The following is an 18,064-nucleotide window of genomic DNA, read 5'->3' as shown; positions in this document are numbered from 1 at the left end:
TCTAAAAAAAAAAAAGAATTTAAGCAATATAGAAGGACACGTGTCGCCATAAAATAAATCAAAATCGATTTTCGGAAGAACTTGATTGAGAGAGAAGAATCAGTCACGTTCTTGGAGGAAAATAGATCCCAGCACCACGTTTCTCGGCCATGGATTGCTTTGTGGTTTCTCCTTACGACCTAGTCGCTACTCCCAACTCTGTCGTCTCCGATTTCATTTTAGGTACTTTTGTTTTTCATAATTTCCTTTTCCCTCCAATGCAACAATCTGTGACTAAGCATTTCGATTCTTCTATCTCTTGATCGCATTTTCATGTAACATCATAAACTACGTTGGTGTCTATCGCCACTGTTTTCGAATTTGACGTTCCAATTGTGTATATGTTCGTGGTGTTTAGTGTGATTGGATCATAGGAAGTCAGTTTTCAGGGTCATCAGCGTCCATTTGATGTAACTGCTTTTGCTTGCTAGGAGAGTTATTGTAATTCATCGCGTTGGTAAGGATGAGGGGAGCTGTGCTCGTTGCAACCGCTGCTGCAATAGGGAACATGTTGCAAGGTTGGGATAATGCGACAATTGCAGGTACGATCGATATGCTTTCTAAATGTTTGGGGAATATCTGGAGCATAAGTAATCTGTTTAATCTCTAGAATTTCTTTTTAAGGTTCAGGAATGAGAGGAATTAGTTTAACATTGAACCTGTTTTGAGACTGTATTCTGGGCCTATAAAAATGTAAAAATGAGCCTATTAAACCGAGCTTCTGAAAGTACTCCGCTAATGAATTTCAGGAGCTGTTATGTACATCAAGAAGGAATTCAAATTGGAAGGTGATCCTACAACTGAAGGGCTAATCGTGGCCATGTCACTAATTGGAGCTACAGTTATTACAACATTCTCGGGACCCTTATCCGATTCAATCGGACGGCGTCCTATGATGATAATGTCCTCGATTCTTTATTTCGCCAGTGGTCTTGTTATGTTCTGGGCACCTGATGTTCATGTCCTGTTATTAGCCAGGCTTTTAGATGGGTTTGGAATCGGGCTTGCTGTTACCCTGGTTCCTGTCTATATTTCTGAAACTGCTCCAGCTGAGATTCGGGGGCTGTTAAACACCCTACCTCAGTTCACTGGTTCTATTGGAATGTTTTTGTCATACTGTATGGTTTTTGGAATGTCCTTGACGAAATCACCTAGCTGGAGAATGATGCTTGGGATCCTCTTTATGCCATCTCTAGTTTACCTTGCTTTAACAGTACTGTTTCTCCCTGAATCTCCACGTTGGCTTGTCAGCAAAGGCCGAATGAACGAGGCCAAGAAAGTTCTGCAGGCACTACGTGGGAGGGAGGATGTTGCAGGGGAGCTAGCCCTGCTGGTCGAGGGTCTGGGTTCAAGTGGAGACACGTCCGTAGAAGAGTACATAATTGGCCCAGCATCTGGAGAATCGAGTACGAGAAAGGGTCAGATCAGGTTATATGGACCTGAGGGAGGCCAGTCTTTGATTGCCAAACCTGTTACTGGACAGAGTACATTTGGCATAGTATCCCGCCATGGTAGCATTGTTAATCAGAGTATGCCATTGATAGATCCTGTGGTAACTCTCTTTGGCAGTGTCCATGAGAAGGTTCCTGGTGAGACAGGAAGTATGCGCAGCATGCTTCTTCCAAATTTTGGAAGCATGCTCAATAATATGGCGGGCGATCAGCAAGGTACGAGGATAAAGTTTCACCATTCCTGAAGTTTCTCTTTAATATTTGTTTGAATTAGATCATTTTTTTGTGTTAATAACGTATGCCATATATGAATTTCTTCTATATCTGTTTTCAAATTAAAAATCCCCAAGTTTTCACCATCATAGTTCGTTGATAGCTTTTTTTTTTTTTTTCTTCTAAATAATAGGCAAGAAATGATGAATAAGATTATCATCATGATCTTTCTATGTAACCGTGAGTTTTTGGAAAATACTATTAATCTATTAGTGGTATCAATATTTTACTTCAAGAACCTGGTAAAGGTGCATTGATATTTGATATTAGCTTTTGTAATCTACAAGGGAAAGAGGATCACTGGGATATGGAAAGCCAGAAGGAAGGTGATGGTGATGCATCTGATCCAGAAGCTGATTATGAGGAGACTTTGAAGAGCCCATTGCTCTCACGTCAGACGTCAACCACGGTAGACAAGGATGTCGTCTCAAGGAGAGGCAGCAGCATCATAATGCGACCAAATGCTGCTGGTGAGACCGTAAGTGCTACTGGAATTGGTGGTGGCTGGCAACTGATGTGGAAAAGAACCGAGCGAGTTGATGGAACTGGGAAAAAAGAAGAGGGATATCAAAGGATATACTTGCATCAAGATGGCGCAGATGCGCATCAGCATGGATCTTCTCTTTCTGTTCCTGGAGGTGAAATGCAGGGAGAGGGAGAATATATTCAAGCAGCTGGTCTGGTCAGCCAATCTGCACTACGAATTGGCAGTTTTCCTATCGGATCAGAAGTCATGCGTCCAACTGAAAAGGCCACTAAAGGGCCATCGTGGAAAGAGATCTTCGAGCCAGGCGTTAAACGTGCACTGTTTGTTGGGATGGGAATTCAGATTCTTCAGCAGGTGGTTTTTTAATTCCCGTACACAGTCGTTCCACTTTCAATGAAACCTTTTTGGATTTTCCTTTTGCATTGCCAATCATGGACAAAATTTTCTTTTGTTAATGCAGTTTTCAGGCATAAATGGTGTACTTTATTACACACCTCAGATTCTAGAACAGGCAGGAGTCGGAGTGCTTCTGTCCAATCTGGGCCTTGGTTCAGCCTCTGCATCACTGCTCATTAGTGCTCTGACTACATTTCTGATGCTTCCTTCCATAGGCATTGCCATGAGGCTGATGGACGTAGCTGGTAGAAGGTAAACAAAAATAACAATCCACTGTTGTTCAAATGGTCTTTGAGTTGCTCCTGTGACTCAATTATGACCATGAAGCTTTATTTTTCTTGCAGGTCTCTTCTGCTATCTACCATTCCGGTACTTATAATATCACTGATCGTGCTTGTCATTGGTAGCTTGGTGAACATGGGGTCTGTTGCCAATGCAACAATCTCAACCATCAGTGTTGTAGCTTACTTCTGTTGCTTTGTCATGGGCTTTGGTCCAGTCCCCAACATCCTCTGCTCCGAGATCTTTCCAACTCGAGTTCGAGGCCTTTGCATTGCTATATGCGCCCTCACATTCTGGATCGGAGACATCATCGTCACCTACTCACTTCCAGTTATGCTCACTTCCATCGGACTCGGTGGGGTGTTCGGTGCCTATGCCATTATATGCATCATTTCCTGGATATTCGTCTTCCTCAAAGTTCCCGAGACCAAGGGCATGCCCCTGGAGGTGATCTCTGACTTCTTTGCAGTGGGAGCCAAACAGCCTGATGCCGCAGATCTTTGACTTGACATCAGATTTTGGTTGTATCAGATTTCATAATGAGATACTCATTCTTCATATTCAGCATATGTTCAGTTTGCTTATTGAATCTTCAAGTAAAATTTTGACCAATGAACATCCAACAATTTATAAACCCCAAGAATGTACAAATCATGAGCTACACATACAGTTTCCTACGTGTGAAACGACTGAAAACATTATCAAAAGCTAATTACAAACAGAAAGAATTTTCAAGGTCTTTTCACTGGTCCAGGCTTAGCAAATGAGAAATCTTCTTCATTCCTTCTTTCTGGCTGCTCGGATTCAATTATTTCAGTTTGATGTTCATCGCCGCGGTCTATTCGAACCGTAAAATCTGGAGTATCAGTTTTAGGCGACAACGGATCAACTTCATAATCAGATGCCTCAGCCTCCTCATACATGGATGATTTGTTTGAGTGCCCTGTGGTCTTGAAACGGCGCAATGTGTATGCAGATGATGAATGCATTGGCGACGCATTCGGACTCCCCAGCTTACGAGTTGGGGACTTTCCATGCCGCTTCTTAACAGCCATGTGCCACTTCTTGAGGGCCTTCGATGTTTGTTCATCGAAGATCGACTTCTTCATACGCGAACCCATCTGCAAAGCCACCAAGTCAGCCATAACCCACTTCTCCAGTAACATGATACTAATCAAACAGTTTTGAGTACTAAAGAACTCCATCTCAAGAACAGCACATTTGTATGAAATTCAATATAGAAGTTGTACCTGAGTCACAAGAGCATGGAGTGGCAGAGTAATATAGCTGCAAAGACAGAGAACGCCAACCCTGCAAATCCACCACAAAAAAGAAACAACCCGTTTAACATGAACCGATCGATGTTCACGGTCTCGCGCTATGATACATTAACTCCAACCGATGAATATATCCGTGTATGATTATGAGTTGAGATGGAAAAACATCCAAACAGACATGTTAGTTCATGTCAGTTCATGCCAGAAGAGTAACATTAAAGGAGTTAGGCTTACCCGAGCCCAACTTTTACAAGTGCAAGCGTGAAATTAGTATGGAAGCAGGATTTTAGCCCAAAGGAATACTGCACATGAAAACATTCAACATTTCTCGAGTTACAACGCAACAGACAGTGGGGATAATCGAATATAACTCGTCTCGTTTGATAAGGATTTTGTTTATTGGACAAGAAAAGGAGAAGAAATTACCCAAATCCAGAAGAAGTACGTTATTTGGAACGCGTTCTGCAAAAAAAAAAAAAAAAAAACACTCAAAGATTTATCACCAAACTCTCAGAAGATCTAAAGGAGGCCAAGAATGGTGTTGATTATTACCGAAAACAAAGCGAAGTGGATGAGATAAAGAACCAGCTGAGGCTTGCCAAACCAGAAGTATTTATCCGATGCCTGAACAAGAGGGATTCCTTGGACAACAGCATGTCTTTCTGTGATTTCAAGAGCCATTTTTGTCAGAACTCCTTGAAGCTTTGTTCCAACAGCCAGGATTATCTGCCATTGATAGAAGTTGTTAAGAACTTATAATATAATCAGTCAAGCCTAGACTCGAGTTCCAATAAGTAAGAACAGGTTCCTTACAATCACAGGGATCAAGGATGTCCAAAACAATGCCTGCCATCCTGAAATGAAAAATAGTACATTAATAAACCACACTTGAACAGCTTTCAGAATTATGAACATCGAAAGAACGTAATTCAGATCGACTAGCTCACCATAAACGTTTATGAGCAAGAACACGACAAACGATGCCCAAAGCACGGGGCTGCAAACAATATTAAATAAACAAATCAGGATGTGTACATGTTTCGTCATTTGGAAGAAAAGATCCACTCATGAAAACACAGTATTTGTAACAGCTGAAGCCCGTGGCTAACAGATATTGTCCTCTTTGGGTTTTCCCTCAAGGTTTTTAAAACACATATGCTAAGGAGAGGTTTCCACACCCTTATAAAGAATGTTTTGTTCCCTCTCCAACCGATGTGGGTTCTCACAATCCTCCCCCCTGCCCTTTAGGGTCCAGCGTTGTTACAAATGGTATCAGAGCCAGACACCAGACGGTGTGTCAGTGAGGACGCTGGGCCCCGAAGGGGAGTGATTGTGAGATCCCACATTAGTTGGAGAGGGGAACAAAACATTTTTTATAAGGGTGTGGAAACCTCTTCCTAACAGATGCGTTTTAAAAGACTTGAGAGGAAACCCGAAAGAGAACACCCAAAGAAAACAATATCTGCTAGCAGTGAGCTTGAGCTAACTGATACTATCAGAGATTAGGCTATTACGGTACTCTTAAAATCATATATCTATTTCTTACCTCACTCCCACAATAATTTTGAAGTCATCCTCTAGAGACCTTTTAATATATTTTTGGAAGTCAAATTTACTTCCTGGAGCTAGATGAACCTACAGATACAGAACATTGTCATAAAACGAACAAATAAGACGTTTACGATCAGCAGGTAGCTCGGAATCAGAAACTCACAGCGATGAATCCGTTACGTAACGTCATGTAGTCAGCCTTACCAACCGACCTAAAAAACTGTCGAAAGAAGCATCCCTGCAACAATTTGAAGTATTTCAAGAGTTTCAAACCTCTACAAGAAATGAATGGTAAGTATAAAAGTCTGAACCCCATGATATCCATATCTCTAATACATTAGTGTTCCAAGTAATTATATGATCTTTCAGTATTATTAGTGTTGCATAGCTTGAGAGAAACTTTACTTACAATATAAAAGAAGACAGGGAGTTTTGTCCAAAAGCTCGTGTGGGCTTTCACGAATGATGTATCGTGAGTGAGCCGAAACCGTGCGTTATCTGCAATACAAGTTCATATAGTTTAGCTCTGAAGAGTGAAGGCTGATCCATCCATAAGAAAAGAAGTCATTGAACTTATGTTTGGGACAGGAGATGAAAAGAAAAGGATTGTGGCATACCATTTGAGAACTCATAGTTGTGAGTTGAGGTCTCCTCCTCCCATGCCTTCCAACCTCGAATCTGTGCATAGAAAGGAAATAAGGCATAAAGCATTGACAAAGGTAGATTAAACAAGTAAAAGAGGCAAAAACATATCCAATCCATAACCATGACTTGTGGTGTGTTAGATTTTGGTGTGCATTCCATCCCATTTTCGAAGTTTTTTGAAAGGGAAAGGTCGAGGGACAATTTCTTATCATTACGAAAAAGGTTAGCAATTTTCTCCGCTAGTAGATATTGTCTTCTTTCGGCTTTCTCTTATGGGCTTCCCCTCAAGGTTTTAAAACGTGTCTGTTAGGGAGAGGTTTCCATACCCTTATTATAAGGAATGTTTTGTTCTCCTCTCTAACTGATGTAGGATCTCACAATCTGCCCCCCTTAGAAGCCCAGCGTCCTCGCTCGCACACCACACGGTGTCAAGCTCTGATACCATTTATAATAACTCAAATCCACTGCTGGTAGATATTGTCCTCTATGGGCTTTTCCTTCTGGGCTTTCTCTCAAGGTTTTAAAATGCGTGTGCTAGAGAGAGGTTTTCACACTCTTATAAATAATGTTTCGTTCTCCACTCAAACCAATATGGGATCTCACAATCCACCCCCCTTCGAGGCCCAACGTCCTTGCAAGCACGCCGCCTGGTGTCTGGCTCTGATACCATTTGTAACATCCCAAATCCACCGCTAGTAGATATTGTCCTCTTTGGGCTTTTCCTTCTGGGTTTTCTCTCAAGGTTTTAAAACGCGTCTACTAGGGAGAGGTTTCCACACCCTTATAAATAATGCTTCGTTCTCCACTCCAACCGATGTAGGATCTCACAATCCACCCCCCTTGGATGCCCAGCGTCCTCGCTGGCACATCGCCCAATGTCTGGCTCCGATACCATTTGTAACAGCCCAAACCCATCGCTAGCAGATATTGTCCTATTTGGACTTTCCCTTATGGTCTTTCGCTCAAGGTTTTAAAACGTGTCTGCTAGGGAGAGGTTTCCACACTTTTATAAGGAATGTTTCATTCTCCTCTTCAACCGATGTAGGATCTCACAATCCACCCCCCTTGGAGGCCCAACGTCCTTGCTAGCACACCGTCCAGTGTCTAACTCTAATACCATCTGTAACAACCCAAATCCACCCCTAGCAGATATTGTCCTCTTCGGACTTTCCTTTCTGAGCTTCCCCTCAAGGTTTTAAAACACATCTACTAGGGAGAGATTTCCACACCCTTATAAGCAATGTTTCGTTCTTCTCTCCAACCAATGTAAGATCTCACATTATCCATCGTGGTTAACCACTAAAACTCGAATTCATGAGAAAATATAGTCAAGGTACCTTAGAATTGATATAATATACAATCCAAAAGCTCTTGTAACCAAAGAAAACACTCTATAAAGCTTCACATTGAACATACAAATAACTCTCATACCTTTAGCCTCCCAAGCATCATTGTGATAGCACTATACACTACGTGAAACACAGCTAAGAAGAAAATGAATAAGTGCAACTGATGCAATCCTGAGATAGATATAAGTGGCACATGACCCTGTTAACAAACACAACAAACAATGGGTTTGAGGATTTTTCTAAAACATGCTCGACACAATTAAGGTACACTGTCAAAGAACAACGTATCCAAGACTTACTTTCTCGCAAGTAACAGTACCACCATGACCAGCCAACACCCTACGTTCATACCATAGAAGTCGTCTATGATGTTCACCTTCACCGGCTCCGCTCGAGTCCTTCTCCTCATCAAGGCCTTTGGCCGCTGCACACGGTAGCATAGTGTTTGCCACCCCTGTGGGGATGCAGATTTTGATGATATAGTTCTGTCCAAAGGCGAGGAGCAGTGAAATGAATCCCAGAATCATCAGCTCTGCAACCAAAAACAAACCAAGCGACAATGTAATTATTCAAGTTTGATGATCTACCAAAGTTTATAAGTAATTATTCAGAGTTGTTGTGAAACGTACCAGCTTTAACCTTCTCCACAGCTTCAAATAGGGCTCTCTTGTGCTTATCCGTAAGCCACTAAATGAACAAAAACAGAGGAACATGAAATAGAAAGATCAGTGGTGCCTAATCTAACAAAGATAGGAGAAAAACTCAACTGGGTAATGTTTATTAGGACGAAATAAAGATCAAAAGAACTGATTAAGAAGCTTTGAACTTCACAAACAAGAGAACAAGGAAAAAAGAGGCCTACCGTTCCAACTTTATGGAGGAGTTTCTCCAAGGCGATAGAAATAACGATGATAATAGCACAAACACCGGCAACGGCCCATGTAGGAGTCTGATCGAGCTCCCTCGTGGTGCCATCGCCGCCGGCAGAAGCCGCCCACGATTTCCCCCACAACAAACTCAAACACAGACACAAATAAGAAACCAGCAACATTTCTCAGCTTCAAAACACGAACCCAAATGCAAGCAAGCACAGATGAACGAAGATATACAGAAAATAGGTCAAATGGGTCAAATGGGTCTGGCTCAAACAGCAATAAAATGAAGTTTATCTCAAAGAGTAAAGCCAAATATATATAAGGGACAAACAAGAAGGTAGGAAGAAGTCGACCCCTTTAGGTTGGGTAGCAGGCGCAGACAGCTAGAGGGGGCACATTCGCTTTAGGTATTAAAATAAGCGAATATTTGACTAAATTAACAGAGACCCATGAAAGCCCCTGTTTGTATATAGAGAAACTCGATCATTTTCAAACTGTTGGAGCAAGACGACTAGGAGAAGACGAAGAAGGGTCCACGGCCTTGGTCTTCGATTGACCATAATTGCAAGACCAGGGGGTTTTTGAAACAGTAAGCTGTACTAAATTAGGTAAGGTTCTTGGAATGGATAAAGCTGGAGAAGAAGTCGGCCGAAGGACAGTGGTGTGGGGTTAATGGAATTAGGCGGCTGCGTGTTTTAAATTATATATGCAGAATCAGCCATTTCTGACCCTTTTTGGTGAAGAATTGACGATTTAAAACCACCACGCATTATCATTTCTTTTTACCTTTTGAGATCAAAACAATGGAATTTTCTTCCAAATGGGATTGGATGCTTTGATTACAATGACACAGTCCACACGCTTCGGCTGTCAAATAAGCACAACGCCTAGATTACCGTGAGAATTGATGAACTAGAGGCATCGTCACCAATAAAAAAAATCTCAAATTTTACCTTCTAAGTTTTGTAAAATTGTAAATTTCTTTTTTTGGCCTAATAAATTTTTAGAAGTTTCAAATAAGCACAAGGCCTCGTGCTTACACTCATCGAGCCTCTCGTACGAAAAACTCTAGCTCGAGCTATTTCTCTTCCCTCTATATACCTTGAACTAGTCGCAATGCAAATTCCTCCCTCATTTAGTGTTGCTTTCAACTGTCGCCCCACGTCGTTTTTTCATCTCTAGTTAGCAACATCTATTTGTCCTAAACAACTAATCCATATATCGAATTTAGGGACGTGTAGGAGGGAGGAAAGGAACATGAGTAAGAGAGCAAAGAAGGAAGAAAATCCGTAAACAAAATCTTACGTATGCTACGTGAATTATAAAACAAATGATTATATTAAGATAAACTTTTGTTGGCATTTTTAGAAATTAATTTATAATTTAGCTGTTCCTGCTTTAAATCATTTTCGTGGCTCGATAGATAATTTGATTGGCTAGTACTGTTTCTATGTATGGATTAGCAAATATTTTGTAATATTGCAACATATGCTATTATCCAATAAGATCATGCATCAATATCATAACCATCATCATGGCCATGTTTTCTTGAACTGCATGTCGAATTTTCTTCATTCATGCTTCGAACCGAAGCCTCCTGCATCCGTCGACGCTTGGATCGACTTTTGATGACTTCTTCCTTTTCATCTGCAAAAGAAAGAAATCTATGCAAGCTTGACGATCGAGAAGATCGCTCGGAAGACCCAAGTTCTTCAGGGTAATGCTTGCTATATTGGCGCACCGTTAGAAAGAGGTATATCAATAGAGCGAGCAAGCAGGCTAATCCAGATATTAGAAAAAGTCCCCAAAAGCTACCGAGCTGAAGTCGATCCACCTCGAATTTCGAGGCTTGTGATGTACAAGCACTTTTCATTAACCATTTGTCATGGATCCTTTGAAGATCACCATTTTCGGAGAGTCTAAGAATAGCTGTGGACATGTCAACTGCTAAAGGAGAGTCGCGCTGGAAAGCCTGTTGGGACAGTGTATGATCATCAGATGACAACTTGATAGACAGACAGGCAGGCAAGCAAGCAAGCAAACAAACAGACAGACAGACAACGTTGTTGTTGATTGAAGTACTTACAAATCCCCACCCATTTTTGGTGAACTCTTGGCCAACAATGCTGTATTCGCAACGGGTCGAAAGGAAGAGCTCTACATATGCTCGCTCGTCGATAATAGCAGCAACACCGTTATTCGTTGGCCCGTCATTCAATGCTTTGACATAGTGTTCTGTTGAGACGAGTGGAACGAGTCTCGACTCATGAATGCCAAGTTCCTCGATCAAGTAGTTTCGAGCAAATGAACCCTGCTGATAGCCAATTGGGTCATTGTTTGAAATCAAAGTTTCAATCCCTTTGACAGGAGAAGAAAGTTGTTGAACTGTAAGGATAGAGGTCAAGCTTGCAGTGTAGCTCGAGTTGATAATTAGAACAACAAATAACCATACGAGCAGCACGATTCGACCGAGGGTACTGACGGTGTTTTCCCCTACACAAACGACGTGAAATATTCGATGAGCTTCAATCAAATTCATTTCCACCAAGACTAAGAAATCTAGTTTACGTTCATTCACTTACGATGAGAGAAGAACAGAGTTGAAAAGCTGAACCTGCAGTGAGGAAAAAGAATCAAAATAAGAAAGTTCATGGCCAATATGGTACGTTTTGAATCCAAACAACTTACCATAGAATAGTAATAATTTGTCGCTTCGGAGGCCCCCGAAAATCGTCATTTATCCGATGCTCTAAAGTCCAAACAACTGCTCCTATTACAAGAAAAGACACAGCAGTAATGCACCACATCTTCGGGGTGAACGGCCGTAAAAAAGCCCAAGCATTAGAGTTCAACTTCTTGACCGGGGCTACGACTACTAAGCCAGACTCGATGTATGGCTGCGTAAAGTCGGCCATCCTGGTTCGGTTCGTGATAATTGCGATGTCACCCATAGCTGCATCAAAGACCTACAAGAATATATTTCAAGTTAAATGAAGAAGCTTAGTATTAAAAAAGTTATCTTTCAGTCTAATGCTCACCCCAGTTGAGAGTAGACGAACAAGTTCGGTTCCGCTCGGATTAGTAACGCCATCTCCAAATGGAATTAACTTATAGGGGACTGCATAAGGCAACAAGTTGATTGCTGCAGTAAAGACATCGACGCAGTAGCCTCGGAACATGTCGGTTCCTTCTACTTGTGAGACAAATTCTTGATAACCTACTCGTCTCGGGACTCCGATTCTCAATCGTCTTCCACTGTTTGGAAATGCCCATCCACGAGGCTTCTGTGTTGCTTGTCCAGGCCATACCACATCATATAGCTTTTGATTAGAACTGGTTCGGTTAGGTGGTTTCGAGTAAAGGCTTTCAGGAGGCACAGTTGACAAACCAGAATAGTTAGACCAATAACCAATTCTCCTCTCTCCCGTGCCGATTATGTTGATCACTTCGAATGCAGGGCGGATTATGTCCCTATCTGGAGTGAACTCAACTCGACCTGTTATTCCAGTAAACTTGACGTCTAAAATTCTATGAAGTAGTGTCTTCCCACCATTGAAGATGCTCATAGAGTTCAAGTTCAAAGTTCCAACATCAGTTCCAGTAAACTTGGAAGGTTTTGAGAATGAAAGATCTCCACCTTCATTAAGAAATGCGTTTATTGCATGAGCCAGCATCCAAACCGTATCGTAAGCATATAATCCATACGTACTCAACCCGAGCGGACCACTTGATGCCTTTCCATTAGTCAAGTTAGTCCACCTTGAAACAAAACTCCTCTTCAGTGCAGAATCTGGTGAATAAAGACGCAAAGCAACAAGTCCTTGAATATTTTCCATAGAAGAAGAAGGTAGAGGAGAATTCGTGTCGAGTAGTAAAGAAAGCCAGTTAGTAGCTATCCATACATACCCAGGTTCTGTCATTCCAAGAGATCGAGCCACATCGAGCACCACCATACCTGTGGTCTCATAAGTGTGAACAACGAGTATCCGAGACTCTGATAAAGCCACCTTAACAAGTGCATCAGTGACCTCGTCTCGACTTGCATCAGGCTTCAATGGTACTTTTAACGAGATCTTGCATCGTTTCTCATTAAGTTGATCCCCCAATGCTGCAATACCATTTCTACCATGGTCGTCATCAACAAAGATGGCAATCACTTGTCTCCATTGAAAGTAATCAACTATTTCAGCTACGGCAGCCATCTGATACAGATCATTCTGTGAAGTTCTAATAAAGAAAGGAAACTGAAGTGATGACAGTGTGGGATCTGTAGCCGAAAACGACAATAAAGGGACTTGGAGCTCGTTTGCAATATGAGATAAAACATGAGCAGTCACAGAGTTTTGTGGGCCAATTATGGCCAAAGTCTTAGTCTCCATGAAACGCAAGGCTGTGTAAGAAACAAGAATCATAAACCATCTTCATTCAAGATAAAACAATCAAGAACACATATTAGAACGAGCTTATGCGCAAAAATTTCGACACGTAACGAACGACATACATTCAATGATGCCCAAGAATCCACTGTAATTGGTATCATGTAAACTGAGCTTCAGCTTCGTCCCCCCCAAGATGGATGGATCGGAATTTACATCCTCGACCGCAGCTTCCACGGCAATTTTTCCAACTCTGCCGATCATAGAACTGAAAGAGAATAAAGCCCCAATGTCGACAACATCAGGTCTCATGGATACATTTTTGCTATCTCCAATTGAAGAACTCCCATTGAAGAGAAGCATCAATACTAGAAGGCAAATAACCCTCATTGATATGAACTGGATAATCACTATTCCTCAAATATAACCCAATCTGTCAAACATGCGAGGAAAAGAAAACAGAATGATGAATATAAAGCTGCACACACAAAGATCTAAGTACTTCAAAATCAAGAAAAAGCACCTGAAAATATGAAAGCAAGTACAGAATTGCATGAGTTCATGATCCAAATACATTAAACATGAAACAGTAACTCTAGATCATAGCTTTCTTTACTCAATAAATTTGCACATATTGTCCCAAGTACGTGCGGGAAAATGTTCATTTAAAACAAGATCACAGAATTAAACAGAGATGAACAAGATCAAAAGGTGGTTTAGTGGAAACTTTTGGGAAGTTCAAAGGAATTGAAGGGTGTTATTCCACACACAACAAGAGGGAACCAAACTCAAAGAACAAAAATCAGTATCAAATGGAAAACAACATCGGCTAGCAATAATCCATGGATTAGAGGAAAAGGAAGAAGGATCAGAGATCAAAAACCCAAAATATTCAAAAGGTATTTCCAGATAGATACTCAAGTTTCATAAACTGAATTCACAGAATCCGCTAAGCTACATTAACTTGACGAATCAATAATCTCTTACTAGTGAAGATATCTTAGTTCTTGAACAAAATGAGGGGCCACCTCCATCCACTCGGACTGGTTGAAAGTCTTTTCATGTGGATACGGATGCCCTCCAAAGCTGGAACAGAGTCATTAGAGGACAACCCAAAGGGGGGAAAAGCCTAAAAGTAATCGATTATTGGAAACAGCAGAGACCATTAGACTTACCTCAATTACTGAGCCTTCAAAATGTCTGAAAGAGAGTTGAAATCCGCGGCTCAGCGGTACACACATCGCTGATTTTGGGGCCCAAAGAACAGCTCTCACGAGTCGCACGCTTCCCTTTTCAGCCATAAACAAATATTGCACCGTCATTGTGCGCAGTGCGCATATTCGCACTCGCACCCTCCATCACGATCAATAGCAATATGAACTTTAACACCCGTGGGCCGAATTTCATGGTAGTGGAGTCTTTGAATCATTTTGCACCAAAATTGCTACTGCGTTTTGGTTCATTACAAAACGGAAGTTAAAACCCAAGAAATTTTTGACGTAGAATTTGAATTTCTTCGTCCTTTCCCGGAATAATCATGTTCATTACACACCGATTCCCGAGAATAATCATAGATATAATACTTCAAAAAATCCAGGTAGGTCTAAATTCTAATTCTGGCGAGACATTCTTATTAATTTTTTTTTAATTTCTTTTCACATAAAGGAATAAGCATCCTACTTTTTTTTCCTTTAAATTTGTTTATCTTATCATCAATAATATTTTTTTATTTAATGATTAATTTTTTGTTCATCAGTATCAATAAATTCAAACCTAATAAAGTTTTACGTTCATTAATTTAAAGAATGATTATAAATTTATAATCAATGAAGACCGTCTATATGGTATGAGATCTTTTAAAGAATAGAAACAAAGTCATCAGTTCTGAGAGCTCATGTCATGCTAATAGCATATAAAATAATTATTTAAAATTTATATATTACATTTTTTTAATTTTAAATCTTATTTTAAAACACAAATAACGTTAAAAGTTGGTGGGCCGTGGGCCTCTAATTTCGGCCCATTTATTTCATCGCTATCTTCGTTTCATTTTGAGTACACATAAGCCCTATTTTCCCATTTCCTGAATCGACCTCACTGGAAAAGAAAAGTTCCGGGGAACAGCTATGGCCACCTTGAAAGAGATCTTAACAAGACGACCCGTCGCCGCCACCATCAGGCTCACCGTACCTGCCGGCGGAGCTCGCCCTGCGCCACCGGTGGGTCCGGCGTTGGGTCAGTACCGGCTGAATCTGATGGCTTTCTGCAAGGATTTCAATGCCCGGACTCAAAAGTACAAGCCTGACACACCCATGGCCGTCACCATTACGGCTTTCAAGGACAATACCTTTGAGTTCACCGTAAAGTCGCCGTCGGTCACATGGTACCTGAAGAAAGCCGCCGGGATCGAGTCTGGGAGCGGCCGCCCTGGCCATGTGGTCGCCTCTACGCTCACTGTCAAGCACATTTACGATATCGCCAAAGTCAAGCAGTCCGATCCTTTTTGCCAGTACATGCCACTAGAGTCCATTTGTAAGTCCATTATCGGCACTGCCAATAGCATGGGAATTAAGGTTGTTAAGGAATTGGATTAATGCAATACTAAAGTTCTAGGGTTTTTCTCCCCTTGTTCTTCGGTGTCTCGATTCAAATTGAACGTTTTTTCAGCGACCTCATTATTCTTAGTGTGAAATAGTGTTACTGTGTCAGCTAAGTCGGCAGTCTAATCTGCTGACATATTGAGTTTCTTATGATAGAATTTGAATCAATTCCAACGATTTACTACTGAATTTCCAGGAAAGGGGAGCTGTGATAATAGTTAAGTGTAACCATCTTTCTTGAAAGCAAAGTTTATCCTGATCATGAGAGATACAATTTTGCTATGGGATTGTAGCCTTTGTAATCAGTGAACTGGTTTCATTTTGATTAATAAATGTGCTGCCTTTGCTTGCATTTGCCAGTTACTTACTCCTTCCAATTCGATATCTCTGGTATGAAATCCTGAATTGGAATAGCTATATGAAACTGTGCTTCGTTGTCATGTTAAATAGTAGTTCTGGTTCATCATTCACATGCCCATTTCTTGCTGATTAGTGGGCTATCCATTGCTTTTCATTTACTTTGCATCAGCTAATTGGATTTTTATGGGTTAGACCAGTTGGTTCAAATATTGGAAATAATGTGAGATTCCATATCGGTTGGAGAGGGGAACGAGCATTCCTAATAAGAGTGTGGAAACCTCTTCCTAGTAGATGCATTTTAAAACTACGAGGCTAACGGCGATACGTATCGGACCAAAGTAGACAATATTTGTTAGTGGTGGGCTTGAGTGGTTACTCTAATCCGACTTAAAAGACTATCTCTTAGGACAACTCTACCCTACAATGCATGGTTTTTCTACCCTCACTCCCAAGTCACTTGGATCTGTCATATTTGGGGTGTTTTGGCTGTGCTTCACGACTTGCCCAACCCCATTAAATTGTAATTGGATTTTTTGCTTGGTCAAGTGGTAACAATTATGACTCGTTGATTTGGCCCTCATTTAGGAGTCTGATAGGAATCACGACTCTCCACAATAGTATGATATTGTCCATTCATGGTTTTGCTTTTAGTTTCTCCAAAATGTTCCGTACCAATGAAGATGTATTCTTTACTCATAAACACATGATCAACCCTTTAATTAGTCGATGTGAGACGTGCTTTTAGTTTCTCCAAAATGTTCCGTACCAATGAAGATGTATTCTTTACTCGATCAACCCTTTAATTAGTCGATGTGAGACTCCCTCCCAACAATCCTCAGTAGAGTCATCAAAGATTAGGAAGTTTAGTATAGCATCTCCGGTAGGGAACTTGGGTTTTCTATTCTTGTTTATGCTATGTGACGTGCTTCACCATTATACAACCTGCCCCTTTCCCTCGCCCCAATGATTGACCTATTAGCCAAGAAAGATCTGAGAAAATCTGGAACTGTGAAGAGTTTCTGAATCTTATGAATGCAAAATGATAGGTTGTTGGTTGGTTCATAGCTTCTTCACTGCTTGTCTTTTGGAGTGATTAAAGAACACTTTAATGTGCAGTTCCTGTTTGATTCTTATCTTATCTTCCGCTTTGATGTGTTTGGCTGCTGAAATGTGTGTCATTGATTGTATTACTGCTTCAAGATTGTCGGTTTTCACCTTTATCTTAGTGACACCAGCGACCTGTGATGATATTGACCAGATTTATGACAAATTAGGCACAGGAACAGCCAATATAGATTCATTACAAGTCTTGAATACGGGATTGATTAGCTCCAACCACACTGTTTAAGCATACTTGACTAACTTTTGAAAGTATTAGAGCCTTTAGCTTACTGCATTTGTCTTCCCTTTTTTTCAATCTCAAGTCATGTGACTAAACATTGCCTTTTTCTGAAATATGAGGGTGTTATCATATAGCCTTTTTTTTTTTTTTTTCATAGATAATTTCATATTACCCATGGATAGAGAAAGTATGGAAAACTTAGACAAAAAACTAGATTAATGGTTAAATTACAAGTTTAGACTCGTAGATTTGAGATTTGTGTCGATTTGGTTCTTGAATTTTCTAAATCGTTAATAGGTTTCGAGCTTCAATTGTACGCAGATTCCATGTTCTGTATTTGAAAGAGGTTGACCTCTTTACTTCTCTCATGTTACAATCCTCTTCTTGCTGAGCTCCTTTTCTCCTCGATCCAGAGTGACAAAATGGAGGATTGAGGACTAGTATTATAGGAGATAGACAAAATGGAGGACTAGTGTTAATAGTCACAGAAGAAGACTAGTGTCAACCGTCACAGAAGAGAGAGACAAAATGTCACAAAAGAAAGGACGGACTAGTGTCAACCGTCACAGAAGAAAGGACGGACTAGTGTCAACCGTCACAGAAGAAAGACAAAATAGAAGACTAGTGTCAACCGTCACCGAAGAAAACACTAATAAAATAGAAAACTCCCACCTGGGATACAAATAAAAAATTATTTTAATCTTTGAAATTTTTTGCAAGCAACACATTGAACCATAAATACAAATCAAAACTTTGTTTAC

General features: G+C 40.7%; 4 protein-coding genes across 7 annotated transcripts; 2 read left to right on the top strand and 2 right to left on the bottom strand.

Annotated features, from left to right (window-relative positions):
- The first annotated feature begins 76 nt into the window (after positions 1-76).
- On the top strand, positions 77-3,540 carry LOC111453651 (monosaccharide-sensing protein 2-like). 2 transcript variants are annotated; one of them, XM_023094834.1, is made up of 6 exons: positions 77-222; positions 474-581; positions 789-1,706; positions 2,051-2,604; positions 2,711-2,898; positions 2,991-3,540. In XM_023094834.1, the coding sequence occupies exons 2-6, from the start codon at positions 503-505 to the stop codon at positions 3,430-3,432; spliced, it is 2,181 nt and encodes a 726-aa protein (XP_022950602.1). In that variant the 5' UTR covers positions 77-222; positions 474-502; the 3' UTR covers positions 3,433-3,540. The 2 variants fall into 2 exon arrangements, with proteins under 2 accessions (XP_022950602.1, XP_022950601.1); XM_023094833.1 differs by having other exon boundaries at positions 471-581.
- On the bottom strand, positions 3,531-9,260 carry LOC111453653 (MLO-like protein 8). Its single transcript, XM_023094838.1, has 15 exons — positions 8,613-9,260; positions 8,380-8,437; positions 8,050-8,282; positions 7,833-7,949; positions 6,374-6,434; positions 6,166-6,254; positions 5,920-5,994; positions 5,752-5,840; positions 5,153-5,202; positions 5,019-5,059; positions 4,758-4,931; positions 4,632-4,667; positions 4,440-4,507; positions 4,179-4,239; positions 3,531-4,049 (listed from the first exon to the last, which is right to left on the bottom strand). The coding sequence occupies exons 1-15, from the start codon at positions 8,799-8,801 to the stop codon at positions 3,660-3,662; spliced, it is 1,731 nt and encodes a 576-aa protein (XP_022950606.1). The 5' UTR covers positions 8,802-9,260; the 3' UTR covers positions 3,531-3,659.
- A 792-nt stretch (positions 9,261-10,052) lies between these two features.
- On the bottom strand, positions 10,053-14,530 carry LOC111453650 (glutamate receptor 3.6). 3 transcript variants are annotated; one of them, XM_023094832.1, is made up of 7 exons: positions 14,177-14,530; positions 13,127-13,434; positions 11,664-13,015; positions 11,314-11,591; positions 11,208-11,239; positions 10,712-11,118; positions 10,053-10,597 (listed from the first exon to the last, which is right to left on the bottom strand). In XM_023094832.1, the coding sequence occupies exons 2-7, from the start codon at positions 13,389-13,391 to the stop codon at positions 10,133-10,135; spliced, it is 2,799 nt and encodes a 932-aa protein (XP_022950600.1). In that variant the 5' UTR covers positions 13,392-13,434; positions 14,177-14,530; the 3' UTR covers positions 10,053-10,132. The 3 variants fall into 3 exon arrangements, with proteins under 3 accessions (XP_022950600.1, XP_022950599.1, XP_022950598.1); XM_023094831.1 differs by lacking the exon at positions 14,177-14,530 and adding an exon at positions 13,989-14,145; XM_023094830.1 differs by lacking the exon at positions 14,177-14,530 and adding an exon at positions 13,525-13,980.
- A 538-nt stretch (positions 14,531-15,068) lies between these two features.
- Positions 15,069-15,964, top strand: LOC111453660 (54S ribosomal protein L19, mitochondrial-like). Its single transcript, XM_023094847.1, has one exon. It carries the CDS (start codon positions 15,128-15,130, stop codon positions 15,593-15,595), a length of 468 nt encoding a protein of 155 aa, XP_022950615.1. The 5' UTR covers positions 15,069-15,127; the 3' UTR covers positions 15,596-15,964.
- Positions 15,965-18,064: the final 2,100 nt, after the last annotated feature.

The sequence above is a fragment of the Cucurbita moschata genome, unplaced genomic scaffold (assembly GCF_002738365.1).
Source record: "Cucurbita moschata cultivar Rifu unplaced genomic scaffold, Cmos_1.0 Cmo_Scf00015, whole genome shotgun sequence".
Classification (NCBI taxonomy): domain Eukaryota; kingdom Viridiplantae; phylum Streptophyta; class Magnoliopsida; order Cucurbitales; family Cucurbitaceae; genus Cucurbita; species Cucurbita moschata.
The sequence above is the reverse complement of the archived record's forward strand: the minus strand, read 5'-3'. Positions and strand labels throughout refer to the sequence as shown.